The 21,818-nt window shown below is 39.3% G+C and overlaps 1 protein-coding gene across 4 annotated transcripts in view; it reads right to left on the reverse strand.

Moving 5' to 3' along the window:
* BORCS5 (BLOC-1 related complex subunit 5) overlaps positions 1-21,818 on the reverse strand; it is a 98,376-nt gene that overhangs the window by 18,576 nt on the left and 57,982 nt on the right. For all 4 annotated transcript variants that reach the window (XM_025879844.2, XM_025879843.2, XM_073877966.1 and 1 more), the window contains one exon: positions 13,356-13,513. In XM_025879844.2, coding sequence (XP_025735629.1) covers positions 13,356-13,513 — 158 coding nt within the window. The remainder of the gene's footprint in view (positions 1-13,355; positions 13,514-21,818) is intronic.

The raw sequence follows: 21,818 nt of genomic DNA on the forward strand, positions 1-21,818 counted from the left end.
GGCTGGCAATCTTCTATCATATCTCATCATTTTACCTAGAATAAAAATCTTGGGCAAATCCTAAAGAAACTCAAGGACCTTGTTTTCTTTATTTGTGCAATGAAAGGGCTGCATCAGAAAAACTTTAGGGTCGCTTTGTAATCCCATGTAATCATGTGGCTTTCTCAGAACTAAAATTCTTTCTTACACCTGTTCATCTAAACCTCCATTCAATGCTTTATATTGGTGTATCCTAGAATAGCATGCTTATCAACACACCCAAGAATGAAAAACACAGATTACCAGAATCATACCATGAATTTAGTCTCAAGGCCTTTGAGCCAGCACAGAATAACTATAATGAAATAAACCTAGTGGTTTTATCTTAGTTCACAAACTATTCCAATCTAGGAACATACTTACCCATTGACAGCAACTACAGTGAGGCAGAAACATGATCCAGGTCAGTGACAGGAGCTGCTCCAAATGTCTCAACTATGTCTTCCTGAGACTGTGTATTTGCCACCTGCCCTTCTCTCCCAAATCTCCTGCCCCTGGGGAAGGCACCCTCATTAGTAGGATTTATGTTCTTTTCACTTTTCAGTTAACCCAAATTTCAACGGTTGATGTGACCTAAAACTAAAAGTGTCTGCCTGCCAACTTGAACCTTAACTAGAAATGAGTTATCACAGAAAAATCACTGAAATGACAAGAGTGATGCGTCCACAGCCTAGAAGCCAAGGACTAATCATTCACTGCCATCCAATTTCACAGTTCTCATGATTCATGTTCCCAGGCACTGGTTTGTTACTCACAAAGTAGAATAAACAATTAACCACAAAAAATTACACATATCACATATCCTTAGCATGGAAGAAATCATGCAGGGCTTGAGAGAAATCAAGAGTGAGCTAAAAAATTGTCTTGCCTCTACTTAGTTCTTTATCATACTTGGGTTGTTGAGAGTACAGTTTAAAACAAGCCAGTATTCAGGCTGCTACTGGTATCAAGAAACTACATATAGGCCAATTCATGGCATTAGCGTTAGGCTTTTCTCTTTAGTCATTATTTATATTAAAAACAACCGACAAGAGCCAACACTGTAGTGTTTACCATATGGCAGACAAAGTCCTGAGTACTTCCCAGAGAGTAACTCACTCAACCCTCACCAAAACCTTTCTGAGGTGGATACTATTCTTACTCTATTTAACAGAAGAAGAAACTGAGGCTCAGAAAGACTGAGTTACTTGTTCAAGGTCACACAGCTAGTTAGAGGCAGTGCCAGGATTTGAATCCAGGCAATGAGGCTCTGGAGTTTACACATAGAACCACTATGCAGAAGCACCCACAAATATAAGGTACATGCTATCCCCCCTTAGCTGAGCCCTCCGTGACTCCCAGTGCTCAAAACCGTACTCCTACCCAATGGTCACTCTCAATGAATGACCTCCCCTCTTCTTCACAGAGAATACACAGGCTCCTCGGGTGTGGCTCATCTATGCCAGTTACCCTCTTTTTTTATAAACTTGTCCAAATTCTTCCTGTTCTCTCAAAACAAATGCCCTAGGGTTCTAAATCTCACCTCTCTTGCTGCCTCAGGGACCCTGCTCCAAGACCCTTTCTATCCTTCATCTACAGGCTCTTCTTTTCTGTCTCTTCCCCATCAACCTCTGAACATGTTCAAGGATACCACCTGTAAAACAAAACAAAACACCAAACCCTCCTTTGATCTTCATCCACTTTTAATTCCATAATTTTGGCCACCACCTCACTCCATGACCCTGGATAACTTGCCTACCCTCTCTACTAGGCTTCAATTTCTGCATCTAAATAATGAGGGCACTGGACCAGATCTCGAAGGTCCTGTGAACTCCAATGTTCTATGGTTAATGCAGAGTAGAGTTTTTTGAACAAGTTTAGTTTCTTCACTGTTATCTGAAGGCTCAAAGTTAATTTTCTTCTAAGACTGCCAAGGTGTTCTGGTAGCCAGCAATGCTCCGCCCCCCTCCTTCATTCCATTCATTTCCCAAACTTTGATTTCTCTTTAAGAGCTGCCTTCAACCTCACCTGCCCCAGGATATGCTGATCTTTAACTCATAGCACCTCAGTTAGGGACCACAATGGAGCACTCTCCATCAATAGTGCCTCATCTTTCACGCTACTGTCCTGCATATCTCTGTTCCCTCACTTAGACTAAGCTCTCAGCGAGCAGGCACTTTGTCGCATTTCTCCGTAACCCCTAAAAACCTTCACACTGAGTAGGTCTGCAACAGTTGCTCAGTGATGCTGGTCGGCTGACTGAGGGGTCCCCCAGGAGCTACCAAGGAAACTGGTGATCAGTGTGCATTAATTACAAGGCTCTCTGGGAAGGAAGACTACTTCTATCTCCTACTCCTCTCACAGACACACGAATTTGTAAAACACAGACTTTTTATTCAAGAGCATCATCCAAATTTAGGAACAGGAAAGCTTAGCTAACTCCCTTATTTTCTTTTATCTGAATCAGAACAGTTATAACCATGTTTCCCTTTGATCCAAACTTAGTGACTGCATGCAGGCCTGTAACTTTATGAGTCTCTGGTTGATCCAGGTTCTACACTTCCACTAATACATATTCTCCAAGGTTATTAAGTTCCTTACTTTTCAACACATACAGCATTATGTTACTTCCTCACACTTGAAACCAAATTTCCAGGAAACATCTGGAATAATATTAGAGAGTTAGTGTTATATCAAAACTACATCCTCTGCTTTATTCATTTGGAAGTGACTAATTTCAACCCTGAGGTTAGAAGTGAGCACAGATGGATGTGTATGTTTTAGGAGTTTGCTAGCACTTACCAACAGAGATGCCAAGTCACTAATGAAAACCCTACAACAGTGCTCACCTCCTTCACCTTCAGAGAACTACCAAGGTACTGTGTACTGTGAGTACTGTTCTTTCTCTGTTCTGTAACAACCCCACGTAGCTACTGACCACTCAAAGTGAATCCCAAAGTTCCTCAAACAATTTTAAACTCGGTTTGTTTAAAATGAATGCTCCAAGACACTGGTTCTTAACCCTAGTCACGTTAGAATCATCTAGAGCACTTTCATAAATACCAATACCTAGCTTCCTCCCTTCTCCACTCACCACCCTTCAAAGATTTGTATCTAACTAGTCTAGAGTGAGACAGTTACTTCTTAAAAGCATTTCAGCTATACTGATAAATGAAGGTATTATTATTTTAGGTATGACAACAGCATTATGGCTGTGTTTTGGAAAAGGCTTTCTTAGTGGAAAAACTGGTGAAATTCAAATAAGGTCTCCACTTACTTATGTGGTACTGATATTAATTTCCTAATTTTGATCATTGTACTAAGGTGCTGTAAAATGCTCACTTTAGAGGAAGCTGTGTGAGGGGTATAGAGAAACTCTCTAAATTATTTTTGTGACTTTTCTCTAAGTCTAAAAGAGTCCTTTACTTTTAATGATATAGACTTTGGGGTGTCTGGGTGGCTCAGTCAGTTAAGCTTAAGCTTCCAACTCTTAATTTTGGCTTAGGTCATGATCTTGGGGTCATGAGACTGAGCCCTGCATGGAGTCTGCTTAAGATTCCCTCCCTCTCCCTCTGCGCCCCCATGCTGCTTATACTCTCTCTTAAAAAAAAGATACATACTTAAATATTTACGAATGAAATTATATGCCTGAGATTTACTGCAAAATAGATCAGTTGGAGAGGTGGCAGGGAGTGAGTGGGGGTATAAATGAAACAGGATCTTACACAAATTGATGCCTCTAGCGAGTAGCTGGGCAATGAGTACACGAAGATCCACAATATTTGTCTACTTCAGTGTGTGTGTGTGTGCAAAAGTTTCCATCCTAAATATTGGAGGTAGAAATTCCCAGGTGATTCTAACATACATTCAGGGCCAAGAAATACTGCTTGAGAGTCTTGGAAATGAGGTATAATGAGGAGCTCTATCTAGTACAACAAGCTACAAAATACCCACTCTTTGATGCTGAGCTAGTAGTTTAATCTTTCTGTATTACACTTTCGTAAACTACAAAACAACAGAAATGTACTAAAGACCTTTCAAAAAGATGAGAAGCATTACAAAACAGATGTACTGTTCTCAAATCTCCTAAGAGTTAAATTAACATCATAGTTAATTTCTGCACAGTAATCAAAAATGGTAAGGTCTTGTGTCTGCAAAAGCAATTCCCAAAGAATGTTCTAAAAAACACTACTTCTATGAATGTTACCTAACATAAGGGTTCTGGGATCAAATAAGTTTGAAAAACACCAGTTTTGGGGCGACTGGGTGGCTCAGTTGGTTAAGTGACTCCCTTCGGCTCAGGTCATGATCCCGGGGTACCGTGACCTAGCCCCGCATAGGGTTCCCTGCTCAGCAGAGAGCGTGCTTCTCCCTCTCCCACTCCAACTGCTTGTGTTCCCTCTCTCACTATCTGTCAAATAAACAAAATCTTTAAAAAATAAATAACAGATTTTCAATTTCCAGATTCCTGAGGGCATCAGATGCTTAGACAAGAAGAAAACAAAGAAAAAGGTTAAATCTTCTGACATGGGTTGGTAACTGTCCTTCAGTCTTGAAATTATTTGGGGATACCCAAATCATGTTGAACCAGGCCAGTCTCAACTGAGTTGAAAATCCCATTTGCATGAACATATGAAAGGATGGATCTGAGTTGAATTTGAGGGTAAAAATGTACATTAGAAAATTTTATTTAAAGAATTGGAACTTTGGTCAGAGGAGCAAGATGGAGGAGTAGGAGACCTAAATTTCATCTGGTTCCAGGAATTCAGCTAGACAGGGATCAAACCATTCTGAACGCCTACGAACTCAACAGGAGATCGAAGAAAAGAAAAGCAACTCTCTGAATAGAAAAGCGACCACTTTCTGGAAGGTAGGACGTGCCAAGAAGTGAATCCGAGGTGATATTCGGGAGGATAGATGGCGGGGGAAGGGGCCTCCGTCAGCTGCTACCAGCAAGTGATAGAGCTGCGGAGCACAAAATCGGAACTTTTAGAAGTCAGCTCCGCTGAGGGACGTCGCTCCAGTGGCTAATTGGGGGGTGGAACCATCACGGGACAGTGTGGTCTCAGGACCCTTGGAGTCACAGAAAGACCGGGGGTGCCTGAGTGCAGCAGAGCTCCCAGGTATCGGAGCGGGGAAGCCGGCTGCAGAGACGGAGCGGAGGCGCGGGCTCTCAGCTTGGGGTTGCCATAAACTGTGATCTGCGGCCCAGTCGGGCCACTGCTCCTCCAGCAGGGACCCAACAAGCGGCAGAGCCGGGGAGACTCCCCTCCCTCCCCCGGGAGGAGCGGCGCAGGAACGCACTGCAGGGATCAGCTGGGTTTGGAGACTCCACACGGGGTCGGGTGCCAGAGATAGAAACGCTCGGTCACAGGCCGGGTGAGCACGGAGTGCGGCCGGAGACCGGGGACAAGGGAGTGACTGCTTTTCTCTGGGGGCGCACTGAGGAGCGGGGCCCCGAGTTCTCGGCTCCTCCAGGCAGAGGTTGGGAGGCCGCCATTTTCACTCTCGTCCTCCAAAGCTGTACCGAGAGCTTGCAGGGAACAAAAGCTCCCGAGAGGAAACCCAAGGAGATTACTTAGTGCGCCCCTGGAAGGGTGGGGCAATTCCGCCTCCGGCAAAGACATTTGGGAACCACGGCAACAGGCCCCTCCCCCAGAAGATCAGCACGAACAGCCAGCCAAGGCCAAGTTTACTGATCAATGAGAACCGCAGAACTCCAGAGCTAGGGGAATACAGAACAGAGAATTCATGGTTTTTACCATGATTCTTTAGTCTTTCAAAGTTAATTTTTTTAATTTTCTTTTTTTTCTTTTACTTTCTTGTTTTTTTTGAAATTTTCTTTTTCCTTTTTTCAATCAACATCTTATCAGTCCCTTTTTTAAAATATCTTTTTTATTTTTCATTTTTAGAGTCATATTCTATCCCTTCATATTAGTTAAGCTTATTTTTGGTGTGTGTGTGTGTGTGTGTGTGTGTGTGTGTGTGTGTGTATATATAAGTTGTTCTCTCTTTAAAATTTTGGAATACAGTTTCTTCTAACAGACCAAAATACACCCTAAATCTCTAGTGTATGGCTTCGTTCTAGTCTCCAGCCTGATCACATTCTCTCCCCCCTTTTTTAAAATCCTCTTTTTTTTAACCAACTTATCAATTCCTTTTACAAAATCTTTTATACTTTTCATCTTCAAAATCATATTCCATCCCTTCGTCATATTTAACCCTATTTTTGTACATATATAAGCTTTTCTTTCTTTAAAATTTTGGGAGGCACTCTCTTCTAACAGACCAAAATAAGCCCAAAATCTAGTGTGTGGCACTGATCTATGCACCAGCCTGATCCTATGTGATCATATTGTTTTTCTTTTGTTTGTTTGTTTTATCTTTTTTTTTCTTTTTTCTTTCTTTCCCTTTCTTTTCCCCCAGTTTCAGGTCTCTTCTGATTTGTTTAGTGTATATTTTCCTGGGGTTGTTGTCACCCTGTTAGCATTTTGTTCTCTCATTCATCTATTCTCCTCTGGACAAAATGACAAGACGGAAAAAAATCACCTCAAAAAAAAAAAAAAAAAGAACAAGAGGCAGTACCGACTGCCAGGGACCTAATCAATACGGACATTAGTAAGATGTCGGAACTAGAGTTCAGAATGACGATTTTAAAGATACTAGCTGGGCTTGAAAAAAGCATGGAAGATATTAGAGAAACACCTTCTGGAGAAATAAAAGAACTAAAATCTAACCAAGTCGAAATCAAAAAGGCTATTAATGAGGTGCAATAAAAAATGGAGGCTCTAACTGCTAAGATAAATGAGGCAGAAGAGAGAATGAGTGATACAGAAGACCAAATGATGGAAAATAAAGAAGCTGAGAAAAAGAGAGATAAACAACTACTGGATCACGAGGGCAGAATTCAAAGGATAAGTGATACCATAAGACAAAACAAGATTAGAATAATTGGGATCTCAGAAGAAGAAAGAGAGAGAGGGGCAGAAGGTATATTGGAGCAAATTATAGCAGAGAACTTCCCTAATTTGGGAAAGGAAACAGGCATCAAAATTCAGGAGGCACAGAGAACGCCCGTCAAAATCAGTAAAAATAGGTCAACACCCCAACATCTAACAGTAAAACTTAATGAGTCTCAGAGACAAAGAGAAAATCCTGAAAGCAGCTCGGGAGAAGAGATCTGTAACCTACAATGGTAAAAACATTAGATTGACAACAGACCTATCCACAGAGACCAGGCAGGCCAGAAAGGACTGGCATGATATCTTCAGAGCACTAAATGAGAAAAATATGCAGCCAAGAAGACTATATCCAGCTAGGCTGTCACTGAAAATAGAAGGAGAGATAAAAAGCTTCCAGAACAAACAAAAACTAAAGGAATTTGCAAACACAAAACCAGGCCTACAAGAAATATTGAAAGGGGTCCTCAAAGCAAAGAGAGAGCCTAAAAGTAACATAGACCAGAAAGGAACACAGACAATATACAGTAACCTTACAGTAATGGCACTAAATTCATATCTTTCAATAGTTACCCTGAATGTAAATGGGCTCAATGCCCCAATCAAAAGACACAGGCTATCAGATTGGATAAAAAAAAAAATAAGACCCATCGATATGCTGTCTGCAAGAGGCTCATTTTAGACCCAAACGCACCTCCAGATTGAAAGTGAAGGGGTGGAAAACCATTTACCATGCTAATGGACACCAAAAGAAAGCTGGGATGGCAATCCTTATATCAGACAAATTAGATTTTAAACCAAAGACTGTCATAAGAAATGAGGAGGGACACAATATCCTACTTAAAGGGTCTCTCCAACAAGAAGATCTAACAGTTGTAAATATCTATGCCCCTAACATGGGAGCAGCCAATTATATAAGCCAATTAATAACAAAAGCAAAGAAACACATCGACAACAATACAATAATAGTAGGAGACTTTAACACCCCCCTCACTGAAACGGACACATCATCTAAGCAAAAGATCAACAAGGAAATAAAGACTTTAAATGACACACTGGACCAAATGGACTTCACAGACATATTCAGAACATTCCATCCCAAAGCAACAGAAAACACATTCTTCTCTAGTGCCCATGGAACATTCTCCAGAATAGATCACATCCTAGGTCACAAATCAGGTCTCAACTGGTACCAAAAGACTGGGATCATTCCCTGCATAGTTTCATACCACAATGCTTTGAAACTAGAACTCAATCGCAAGAGGAAAATTGGAAAGAACTCAAACACATGGAGGCTAAAGAGCATTCTACTGAAGAATGAATGGGTCAACCAGGAAATTAAAGAAGAATTAAAAAAATTCATGGAAACAAATGAAAATGAAAACGGAACTGTTCAAAATCTTTGGGATACAGCAAAGGCAGTGCTAAGAGAAAGTATATAGCAATACAAGCCTTTCTCAAGAAACAAGAAAGGTCTCAAATACACAAGCAAACCCTACACCTAAAGGAGCTGGAGAAAGAACAGCAAATAAAGCCTAAACCCAGCAGGAGGAGAGAAATAATAAAGATCAGAACAGAAATCAATGAAATAGAAACCAAAAAACAGAAGAACAGATCAACAAAACTAGGAGCTGGTTCTTTGATAGAATTAACAAGATTGATAAACCCTGGCCAGACTTATCAAAAAGAAAAGAGAAATGACCCAAATAAATAAAATCATGAACGAAAGAGGAGAGATCACAACCAACACCAAAGACATACAAAGATTTATAAGAACATATTATGAGCAACTCTATGCCAGCAAATTAGATACTCTCGAAGAAATAGATGCATTCCTAAAGATGTATAAACTACCAAAACTGAACCATGAAGAAATAGAAAACCTGAACAGACCTATAACCGCTAAGGAAATTGAAGCAGTCATCAAAAATCTCCCAAAAAACAAAAGCCCAGGGCCAGATGGCTTCCCAGGGGAATTCTACCAAACATTTAAAGAAGAATTAATACCTGTTCTTCTGAAACTGTTCCAAAAAATAGAAATGGAAGGAAAACCTCCAAACTCATTTTATGAGGCCACCATTACCTTGATCCCAAAACCAGGCAAAGACCCCATCAAAAAGGAGAATTACAGACCAATATCCTTGATGAACATGGAGGTAAAAATACTCACCAAAATACTAGCCAAGAGGATCCACAGTACATTAAAAGGATTATTCACCACGACCAAATGGGATTTATCCCTGGGCTGCAAGGTTGGTTCAGCATCCGCAAATCAATCAAAGTGATACAATACATTAATAAAAGAAAGAACAAGAACCATATGATCCTCTCAACAGATGCAGAAAAAGCATCTGACAAAGTACAGCATCCTTTCTTGATCAAAACTCTTCAGAGTATAGGGACAGAGGGTACATACCTCAATATCATAAAAGCCATCTATGAAAAACCCACAGCGAATATCATTCTCAATGGGGAAAACCTCAGAGCTTCCCCCCTAAGGTCAGGAACATGGCAGGAATGTCCATTATCACCTCTGCTATTCAACATAGTATTAGAAGTCCTACCCACAGCAATCAGACAACAAAAAAATAAAAGGCAGAATAGGAAAAGAAGTCAAACTCTCACTCTTTGAAGACGATATGATACTTTATGTGGGAAACCCAAAGACTCCACCCCAAAACTGCTAGAACTCATACAGGAATTCAGTGAAGTGGCAGGATATAAAATCAATGCACAGAAATCAGTGGCATTCCTATACACCAACAACAAGACAGAAGAAAGAGAAATTAAGGAGTCAATCCCATTTACAACTGCACCCAAAACCATAAGATACCTAGGAATAAATCTAACCAAAGAGGCAAAGAATCTGTACTCAGAAAACTATAGAATACTCTTGAAAGAAATTGAGGAAGACACAAAGAAATGGAAAAACGTTCCACGCTCACGGATTGGAAGAACAAATATTGTGAAGATGTCAATGCTACCTAGAGCAGTCTACACATTTAATGCAATCCCTGTCAAAATACCATCCACTTTTTTCAAAGAAATGGAACAAATAATCCTAAAATTTGTATGGAACTAGATAAGACCCTCAATAGCCAGAGGAATATTGAAAAAGAAAAGAAAAGCTGGTGGCATCACAATTCCAGACTTCAAGCACTATTACAAAGCTGTCATCATCAAGACAGTATGGTACTGGCACAAAAACAGACACATAGATCAGTGGAACAGAATAGAGCTCAGAAATGGACCCTCAACTTGATGGTCAACTAATCTTCGACAAAGCAGGAAAGAATGTCCAATGGAAAAAAGACAGTCTCTTCAACAAGTGGTGTTGGGAAAATTGGGCAGCCACATGCAGAAGAATGAAACTGGACCATTTCCTTACACCACACACAAAAATAGACTCCAAATGGTTGAAAGACCTAAACATGAGACAGGAGTCCATCAAAATCCTACAGGAGAACACAGGCAGCAACCTCTTCGACCTCAGCCACGGCAACTTCTTCCTAGAAACATTGCCAAAGGCAAGGGAAGCAAGGGCAAAAATGAACTATTGGAACTTCATCAAGATAAAAAGCTTTTGCACAGCAAAAGAAAACAGTCAACAAAATCAAAAGACAACCAAGAGAATGGAAGAAGATATTATGACGTATCAGATAAAGGGCAAGTATCCAAAATCTATAAAGAACTTATCAAACTCAACACCCAAAGAACAAATGATCCAATCAAGAAATGGGAAGAAGACATGAACAGACATTTCTGCAAAGAAGACATCCAAGTGGCCAACAGACACATGAAAAAGTGCTCACATTGCTCGGTATCAGGGAAATCCAAATCAAAACCTCAATGAGATACCACCTCACACCAGTCAGAATGGCTAAAATTAACAAGTCAGGAAATGACAGATGTTGGCGGGGATGCGGAGAAAGGGGAACCCTCCTACACTGTTGGTGGGAATGCAAACTGGTGCAACCACTGTGGAAAAGAGTATGGAGGTTCCTCAAAAAGTTGAAAATAGAGCTACCATATGACCCAGCAATTGCACCACTGGGTATTTACCCCAAAGATACAAATGTAGGGATCCGAAGGGGTATGTGCATCCCGATGTTTATAGCAGCAATGTCCACAATAGCCAAACTATGGAAAGAGCCAAGGTGTCCATCGACAGATGAGTGGATAATGAAGATGTGGGGGGTGTGTGTGTGTGCGCGCGCGCGTGTGTGTGCGCACACACACACACAGGAATATTATGCAGCCATCAAAAGGAATAAAATCTTGCCATTTGAATGACACAGATGGAACTCGAGGGTATTATGCTGAGCGAAATAAGTCAATCAGAGAAAAACATGTATCATGATCTCACTGCTATGAGGAATTCTTAATCTCAGGAAACAAACTGAGGGTTGCTGGAGTGGTGGGGGGTGGGAGGGATGGGGTGGCTGGGTGATAGACACTGGGGAGGGTATGTGCTATGGTGAGTGCTGTGAATTGTGTAAGACTGTTGAACCACAGACTTGTACCTCTGAAACAAATAATACATTATATGTTAAAAAAAAAAAAAGAAGAAGATAGCAGGAAGGGAAAAATGAAGGGGGGGAATCAGAGGGGGAGACGAACCATGAGAGACTATGGACTGTAAGAAACAAACTGAGGGTTCTAGAGGGGAGGGGGGTGGGGGGATGGGTTAGCCTGGTGATGGGTATTAAAGAGAGCACGTACTGAATGGAGCACTGGGTATTATATGCAAACAATGAATCATGGAACACTACATCAAAAACTAATAATGTAATGTATGGTGATTAACATAACATAATAAAATAAAAATTTAAAAAATAATTATAAATAATAAAGAAAAGAACACCACCAGTTTTATTTCCTGTAAGATTCCTAAGAACTTTTAAAAAGAGAATATGCATCGTGACTTTCCAAGGGTGGTGATGGAATATGCAAAAAGTTTGACCTTCTTCACATGGGACTAGTTTTGTAGAACTTATTTTGGAAAACAGTGCTCTAGGCTAGTGGTTCCCAAATCTCAGGTAATGGAGAATGGATTCCGTATCATTTGATAAGCTTATTAAAATAATGATTTACCGACCACATCCTAGACCTACTGGCAGGAGAGGAAAACTCAGTATTAAAACAAACGTAGTCACATTTGGGATTTAAATCTCTCTAGATCATAATACAGTAAAATATGTTTATAATATTTGAAAGGCCACAACAATGCCAACCAATATGAAAATATAAAATGACAATTTGGAATGCTCTTCCAAATAAAATTATTTAAGCCATGAGAGAAACATATATGTATATATTTTATGAAAGGTAAGTAGTAAAATATTAGAGGTGTTGGCAAATTTAAATCTATCAATATACCTAGTGACAACTTTGTTATCTCAAGAACTTACTACATCTATTTGCAGTGATTCTCAACCCTTTACTTGTGTGTTTCCTCATATCCACCTTCTTCTTATGCCTGAGTCAATGACCAGGACTATTTTGTTAAACAACTCCAGGAGCTGCCATTAACATGAGTGGTTTCTCCAAGATTGAGCTCCTGACCTTTTCTTTATATGAAACTACTTCAAGGTATCAGGAATCTTAATCCCTTTACTGAAAACTTTGGAAAATGTATGTACTATACCATGCAGCAGCCCAGTCAATGGTATATTTCAGTGTTTAACTGAAGTACCTTATTATTCTTAATAATTACTAAACATCTGTATCACACACTTCAGTTTTCTAAGTACTTTCACAGGAATTACCTTGCTCCTTCCCTCACAAAAACCTTGTGGGTAGAATAAGCATAATTGTTTCCATTCAACCAATAAAAATCACTGAGCTTTTCATGTGCTCATACTGTGAAAAAATAATTGAAAGAGATATCAAGGCTCCTGCTCTCAAACAACTGATACCCTATTGGAAAACAAAATATAAATTACATATAGGAAACAGCTAAAGTCAATTCAAAGATTTGAATCAGCTAGAGCAAATTAGTATGGCAGGACTTTACATACTAATAGTACCTAACACCTACTGAAATTTTAATCTTCATTCAACCCTTGGGATAGGTTACTACTCTTTTTCAGATCAGAAAACAGATCAGGAGAAGTTCAGTAACTTATCTAAGCAAAGAAGTGGTGAACCAGGTTTCAAATTCCAGCTCCATGGACTACTCCTTTTCATCATTACATTTTACTGCTAGGAAAAACAATCTATCTAAAGCAATGGGGACAAATGGCAAGACTAAATCAGAAAATGACTATTCCCCATAAAGCCTGGATCACTGGCTCTACTTCCCAGTAGAAAAGGACTTGGGAGTCGGAGGAAATCACAATAATGAGCCAGTGATGTTATTTTCCCACAGTACATTACCTCTTTGATTCGTTTAACCAAAGCATTCTGATCAAAGGCAACGGCCTCTGCACACTGATGAAGATGATCCTGATATCGAAGGCAGAGCTGTAACACCTGTTGAGAATCCAATTTCTCCAATTTGGTATTTGTTGGGGATGTCTGGCCACTCAGTAGACCTTCAAACAGAAAAAAATAAATTAATTAATTAAATGGAAGTTACTATTAACAAACTTGTTTTATAAGTAACTTAATAAGTTCAATGAAGACAGGGTAGGAGACTAACATTTAATCTTCCATCTTTTGTTACATGCTAATGACAATCATAGCAACCATCATTTATGGAGCATCTATTATATACCAAGTACTCAGCAAAATGTTTCATATGCATTATTTTCATACTCATAATTGCCCTAGAAAGTAAGGTATTATTAATCCCATTTCATAGATAAACTCAAGACACAGAGAGATTAAGTAACTTTCCTAAAGTCACATAGTGACTAGTAAGTAGTTCCTCTAGAATACAGCTCCTGACCATAAGACACTATTTCAAGATATCAAGAATATAAATCCCTTCTTGAATGAAACCTTTGGAAGATGTATTTATTTAATTTCTTTTAATAATTACAATGATTGTCTGACCTTAAAACAAAGGTTGCAGCCAGGGACAAAGAAGGGCATTACATAATGATAAAGGGATCAATCCAATAAGAGGATACAGCAATTATAATATTGATGCACCCAACACTGGAGCACCTAAATACATGAAGCAAATACTAACAGACATAAAGGAAGAAAATGAAGAGTAGGGGACTTTAACATCACAATTACATCAATGGATAAATCATTTCAGACAGAAAATCAATAAAGAAACAATGGCTTTGAACAACACATTACATCAGATGGCCCTAACAGATACACACAGAACATTCCATCCAAAGATAGCTGAATATGCATTTTTTTTCCTTCAAAGATTTATTTACTTATTTACTTACTTACTTATTTGAGAGCTAGCAAGCAAGAGAGCACAAGCGAGAGGGAGGGGCTGAGGGAGAGGGACAAGCAGACTCCCCACTGAGGAGGGAGCCCGATGAGGGGCTCAATCCCAGGACCCTGGGATCATGACCTGAGCCAAAGGCAGATGCTTAACTGACTAGGCCACTCAGGTGCCCCAGAATATACATTCTTTTTAAGGGTATATGAAACATCCTCCAGGAAGATCATACATTAGGCCGCAAAACAAGTCTTAATAAATTTAAGAAGACTGAAATCATATCAAGCATCTTTTCCAACCACAATGGTATGAAACTAGAAATCAATTACATGAAAAGAACTGGAGGGATGCCTGTGTGGCTTAGGCCCTTGAGTGTCTGCCTTCAGCTCAGGTCATGGTCCCAGGGTCCTGGGATCAAGTCCCAGATCGGGCTCCTTGATAGGCAAGGAGTCTGCTTCTCCCTCTGCCTGCTGTTCCCCCTGCTGTGTGCTTTGTCTGACAAATAAATAAAATCTTTTTTTAAAAAGATTTTATTTATTTGAGATAGAGAGAGAGAGAGAGTGCGCACAAATTGGGGGGGGCAGAGGGAGAGGGAGAAGCAGGCTCCCTGCTGAGCAGGGAGCACAACTCAGGGCTCAGATCCCAGGATCTTGGGATCATGACCCAAGCTGAAGGCAGCCGCTTAACTGACTGAGCCACCCAGGCATCCCAATAAATAAAATCTTAAAAAAAAAAAAGAACTGGAAAAAATACAAACACATGGAGGCTAAACAACATGCCACTAAACAGCCAATGAGTCAATAAATAAATAAAATAGTTAATAAAAAAATACATGGAGACAAATGAAATGAAATGGTCCAAAATCTTTGAGACACAGCAAAAGCAGTTCTAAGAGGGACGTTTATAGTGATATAGGCCTACTTCAAAAAACAAGAAAAATCTCAAATAAATAATCTAACCTGACACCTAAGGAGCTAGAAAAAAAAAACGACAAAGCCCAAAGTTAGTAAAAGGAAGCAAATAATAAAGATGAGAGTGGAAATAAATGAAACAGAGACTAAAAAAAAAACAAGAGAAAAGATCAATGAAACCAAGAGCTGGTTCTTTGAAAAGATAAACAAAATCGATAAACCTCTGGCCAGACTGATCAAGAAAAAAAAAGAAAGAAGACTCAAAATCAGAAATGGAGGAGAAGGGGTGCCCAGGTGGCTCAGCTGGTTAAGCCTCTGCCTTCAGCTCAGGTCATGATCCATCGGGAGGGGCTCCCTGCTCAGTGGGGAGACTGCTTCTCCTTCTCCTGTTCCCTCTGCTTCTGCTCTCTCTCTGTCAAATAAATAAATAAAATCTTAAAAAAAAATGAGAAGAAATAATAACTGACAACACAGAATACAAAGGATTATAAGAGACTACTATGAAAACTTATATGCCAACAAATTGGACATCCTAGAAGAAATGGATAAATTCCTAGAAACATACAATCTTCCAAAAATGAGTAAGGAAGAATAGAAAATTTGAACAAACCAATTACTAGTTATAAAACTGAATCAGTAGTAAAAACAACAACAGTAACAGGCTCCTTTCAAACCAAAGTCCAAGAGCAGATGGCTTCACAAATGAACTGTACCAAACATCTTAAAAAGAGTGAAGCCTATTCTTCTCAAACTATTTCAAAAAACAGAAGAGGAAGGAAAACTTCTACATTCATTCTTTAAGACCAGCATTACCATTACCAAAACCAAAGACACTACAAAAAAAGAAAAACACAGGCCAATATCCCTGATGAACACAGATACAAAAATCCTCAACAAAATATGAGCAAACCGAATTCAACAATACATTAAAAGATCACTCAAATCAAGTGAGATTTATTCCATAGATGCAAGGGTGGTTCAATATTCACAAACTAGGGAATGTGATACATCATATTAACAAAAGAAAAGTCTGGGCGCCTGGGTGGCTCAGTCATTAAGTGTCTGCTCAGGGTCCTGGGATCGAGCCCCGCATCAGGCTCCCTGCTCAGCAAAAAGCCTGCTTCTCCCTCGCCCTCTGCTGCTCCCCCTGCTTGTGCTCTCTCTCACTGTCAAATAAATAAATAAAATCTTAAAAGATTGAAACCATATGATCATCTCAATATTCAGAAACAGCATTTGACAAATACAACATCTATTCATGATAAAAACTCTCAATAAAGTGGGTTTATAGGGAACGTACCTCAACATAAGAAAAAAAGAGACACAGCTAACATCATACTCAATGGTGAAAAACTGAAAGCTTTTCCTCTAAGATCAGAAACAAGAATGTCCACTCTCACCACTTTTATTCAACGTAGTACTAGAAGTCCTAGCTTCAGCAATCAGACAAGGAAAAGAAATAAAAGCATTTAAATTGGTAAGAAAGAAGTAAAACTGTCATTATTTGCAGAAGACATGATGCTATATATAGAAAATCCTGAACACTCCACCAAAAAGCTCTTAGAACTAATAAATGAGGGGCACCTGGGTGGCTCAGTTAAGTGTCTGCCTTTGGTTCAGGTCATGATCCCAGGGTCCTGGGATCGAGCCCCACATCAGGCTCCCAGCTCAGCAAGGGAGATTGCTTCTCCCTCTCTTTCTGCCCCTCCCCCTGCTTGTGCTCTCTCTCTCTCAAATAAATAAATAAAATCTTTAAAAAAATTTATTTGCATCCCAAAGAATAAAACACCTAGGAATAAATTTAAACAAGGAGGTGAAAGACCTAAACTCTGAAAACTTAAAGACATTGATGAAATAAACTGAAGATGACACTAATGGAAAGATATACCATGTGCATGGACTGGAAAAAGCAGTATTGTTAAAATGTCCATACTTCCCAAAGCAATCCAGAGAGTCAGTGCAATCCCTATCAAAATACCAATAGCATTTTTCATGAAACTAGAACAAATAATCCTAAAACTACACAGGAACCACAAAAGACCTGGAATAGCCAAAGCAATCTTGAAAAAGAAGAACAAATCATAACCCCACACTTAAAGATATACTACAAAGCTACAGTAATCAAAATGGTATGGTACTGGCACAAAAACAGATCAATGGAACAGGACAGAGAGCCCAGAAATAAACTCACACTTATATGGTCAATTAATCTACAACAAAGGAGCCAAGAATATACAATGGGGAAAAGAGGGTCTTTTCAATAAATGGTGCTGGGAAAACTGGACAGCCACATGCAAAAGAATGAAGCTGGACCACTGTCTTAACACCATACCCAAAAGTAAACTCAAAATGAATTAAAGACCTAAATGTGCAACCTGAAACCATAAAAGAAAACACAGTCATCTCTTGGACATCAGCCTTACAACATACTTATGGATATTTCTCCTTGGGCATGGCAAACAAAAGCAAAAATAAACTACTGAGACTATACGAAAATAAAGTTTTGCACAGCAAAAAACAAAAACCATCAACAAAACAAAAAGGCAACCAAGTGAACGGGAGAAGATATTTGCCAATGATATATCTGAGAAGGGGCTAATATCCAAAATACATGAAGAACTTAGACAACACCAAAAAAAAACCCAATCTGATTTAAAAAGGGGCAGAGGACCTGAACATTTTTCCAAAGACATACAGATGGCTCATGGACACATGAAAAAGATGCTCAACATCATTAATCATCAGGGAAATGCCAATCAAAATCACAATGAGATAATCACCTTGCACCAGTCAGAATGACTAGTATTAAAAAGAGAAGAAACACCAAGTGTTGGCAAGGATGCAGAGAAAAGGGAACTCTCAGACGTTGTGGAATGTAAATAGGTGCAAGCACCGTGTAAAACAGTTTGGAGGTTTCTCAAAAAATTAAAAATAGAATTACCATATGATCCAGTAATTCCACTACTGGGTATTTACCTAAAGAAAACAACATTAATTTGAAAAGGTATATGCACCCTTATATTTATTGCAGCATCATTTATCATAGCCAAATTATGGAAGCAGCCCAAATGTCCATCAATAGATGAATGGATAAAGAAGATGTGTAGGTCTAGAACACACACACAGGAATATTAGTCATAAAAAAAGAATGAAATCTTGCCATTTGTGACAACATAGATGGACGCTTAGGGTATAATGCTAAATGAAGTAACTCAGACAGAGGAAGACAAATAACATATGATTTCACTTACATGTGGAATCTAAAAAACAAAACAGACTCTTAAATACAGAGAACAAACTGGTGGTTGCCAGAGGGAAGAGGTAGGGGGATGGGTGAAATAGGTGAAGGGGATTGAGAAGTACATATTTCCAGTTATAAAATAAATAAGTCATGGAGATCAAAAGTAGAGAGTAGGGAATATAGTCGATAGTCTTGTAATAATGCTGTATGGTGGCAAATGCGGACTACACATCTCGTGGTGAGCTTTGAGTAATGGATAGAATTGTGGGATCACTATGTTACACATCTGAAACTAATACATTGTGTGTCAACTATACTTCAATAACAATTTTTTAAATAGTTGTTTGAAAAACTGAGAAAGAGAAATAAAAGCTAAAGGAAACTGTTAGGAGGAGATGCAAAAATGAATAAATTAAAAAGTGAACAGAATATCAGCTAATGCACCAGAAACTCCTGTTCTTTATGTTTTCTTCCATCACCAGTTTTGTTGTATAACTATTAAATTCCTTACATTTTATAGGACATTATATTTTCAAAGCCTTTCACACAAACTTATATTTTTCTTTAAGGTGTGGTAGGTAGATCAGGATAATTATTAGCATTTATGTAAGAAAAAAATCAATTAAAGAGGCTAAATGACTTGTCCACAGACACACAGCAAAGTCTTGACTAGAACTCAAGCGTACCAACTTTTGGCCTACTACTTTCTGTCAAGCTAAAGGTTCACAAACTTTTTGGTATTAGGACTCCTTTATCCTTTCAAAAATTATTGAAGACCCCAAAAAGCTTTTGCTTATGTGGTTTATAACAATATTCACCTATTAAAAATTAAAACTGAGAAAATTCTTTTTTTTTTTAAAGATTTTATTTATTTATTTGAGAGAGAGAGAATGAGAGATAGAGAGCATGAGAGGGAAGAGGGTCAGAGGGAGAAGCAGACTCCCTGATCAGCAGGGAGCCCGATGTGGGACTCGATCCTGGGACTCCAGGATCATGACCTGAGCCGAAGGCAGTTGCTTAACCAACTGAGCCACCCAGGCGCCCAAAACTGAGAAAATTCTTGAATATTTATTGAATTATTTTAAAATAACAATAATCTCATTACATGTTAACATAAATAACATATTTAAAAGAAGTAACTATAGTTTCCAAAACAAAAAAGTGGAACTGGTTTAAATTTTCTAGGTTTTTTCAATGTCTGGCTTAACAAAAAACAGCTGGATTTTCATATCTGCTTCTGCATTTAATATGTTGCTTTTACAATGTGTAGCTTCCGGAAATCTCCATTGTACATTTCTAAGAGAATGAGAGTATTTAGCAACTGTCTACATATTATTGTGAAAATAGTTTTGTCCTCAGGGAATCCCTAGCAGGGTCCTGGGGATCTCAGGGATCACCCTACCACACTTTGAGAACCACTATGCCTCTGTTTCAAACCAGAGCCAATGATACAGCATAAGATACACCAAAATAAATATGGCAATGGGGCACATGCTGGGCATGATCAGGATAAACCCACCCACATCAAAGCTTGTCTTCCCTCCTCATTCCTGCCCCTAATCACCCATGTCAAACCTTCACTGATTTCTGAGGTCCCAGAACTTAAACCAGTCTTCTCCCCACCCCCAACCCCCACTTCAACAGGCTGTATGATGGGCTACCCAGTTGGGCTATCCCAGAGAATCCTTGGAAATGCCAGTCAGTGTTTTCAGATCTTCATCTTGCCTGACGGTGCTGGGTTGAACTTGAGGCACTGCCCTGTTCCCCCACATTCCACTGCTAGCACTAGGTCCCTCAGCAGTTCTATTGCTGATCCTAGCACAGCAGAACACCAGTTCCTCCAGCTGAACCTGCCTCCACACAGTAGCTTTTGGTGAAGCTGCTATTTGCAGAAATGGGGATTTATTTTTGAATTGAAACTTTTATTGAGATCCTGTGTATAGGATCTTGTGTACCCCTTTACTCAATTTCCCCCTAAGGTAACATCTTGCAAACAATACAATATCACAACCAGGATATTGACAGTGATACAATCCACTGATCTTATTCAGATGTCCTCATTTTACTTGCACTCGTGTGTGTGTGTGCGCGTGCGCATTCATGAGCGTGCATGCCTGTGTACAGTAGTGGTCAACTACAGTCCAGAAGCAGATTATACTTTTGCCAAAAGGTCAGTAGCAGCCTAACAGTATAGAACAATGCCTACATCATTCGCCTTACTTCATCTCATCAAGTAGGCATTTTATCATCTCATGTCATTACAAGAAGGGTTAGTACAGTATAGTAAGGCATTCTGAGACAGAGCACACATCCATGTAACTTTTATTACTGTATCATGTTATAATTGTTCTATTTATTACTAGCTATTATTAATCTTACTGTGCCTAATTTATAGGTAAAACGTTATAACAGGTATGTACATATAGGAAAAAACCTAGTATTTATAAGGTTCAGTACTATCCAGTTTCAGGCATCCATTGGGGGTCTTGGAACGTATCCTCCACAGATAAGGATGCCTACTATATTTAGTTCTATACAATTTTTTTCACATGTGTACATTCATATATCTGCCACTGGAGTCAGATCCTGAGCTGTTCCATCACCACAAAGATTTCTTGTGTTGCTTTTTAGAACTACATCTACCTCTCTCTCATTCTCCTCCCCATCCTTAACCTCTGGCAACCACTAACCTGCTCACCATTTTTAAAATTTTGTCCTTTCAGGGGCTCCTGGGTGGCTCAGTTGGTTAAGCGTCTGCCTTCAGCTCAGGTCATGGTCCCAGGGTTCTGGGATCGAGCCCCACACTGGGCTCCCTGCTCAGCAGGAAGTCTGCTTCTCCCTCTCCCTCTGCCTGCCGCTCGCCCTGCTTGTGCTCTCTCTCTGTCAAATAAATAAATAAAATCTTTAAAAATAAAATAAAATAAAATTTTGTCATTTCAAAAATGTTTTGTAAATGGGATAATATGTAACCTCTGGGGATTGACTTTTTTCACCCAACATAATACATTCGAGATTCATCGAAGTTGTTGCATGTTGCAGTACTTTGTTCCTTCTTATTTCTGAGTAGTATTTCATAGTATGTATGTACTAGAGTTTGTTTAACCATCCATCTACTGAAGGACATTTGGGGAGTGTCCAGTTTGGGGGCTATTAAAAACAGAGCTGCTATGAATAGTGGTGCACAGGTTTTTGTATAAACAAATTTTCATTTCTCTGGGATAAATGCCCCAAGACTGCAACTGCTGGGTTGCATGGTAATCATATGTTTAATTTTATAAGAAAATGTCAGTTTTCTGGAGTGCCTGAAATCAAGAAAAGGGAGGATTTTTCAAACCACT

Source organism: Callorhinus ursinus, unplaced genomic scaffold, assembly GCF_003265705.2.
Source record: "Callorhinus ursinus isolate GAN/ISIS: 27379988/994484 unplaced genomic scaffold, GSC_fseal_2.0 scaffold27, whole genome shotgun sequence".
Lineage (NCBI taxonomy): Eukaryota > Metazoa > Chordata > Mammalia > Carnivora > Otariidae > Callorhinus > Callorhinus ursinus.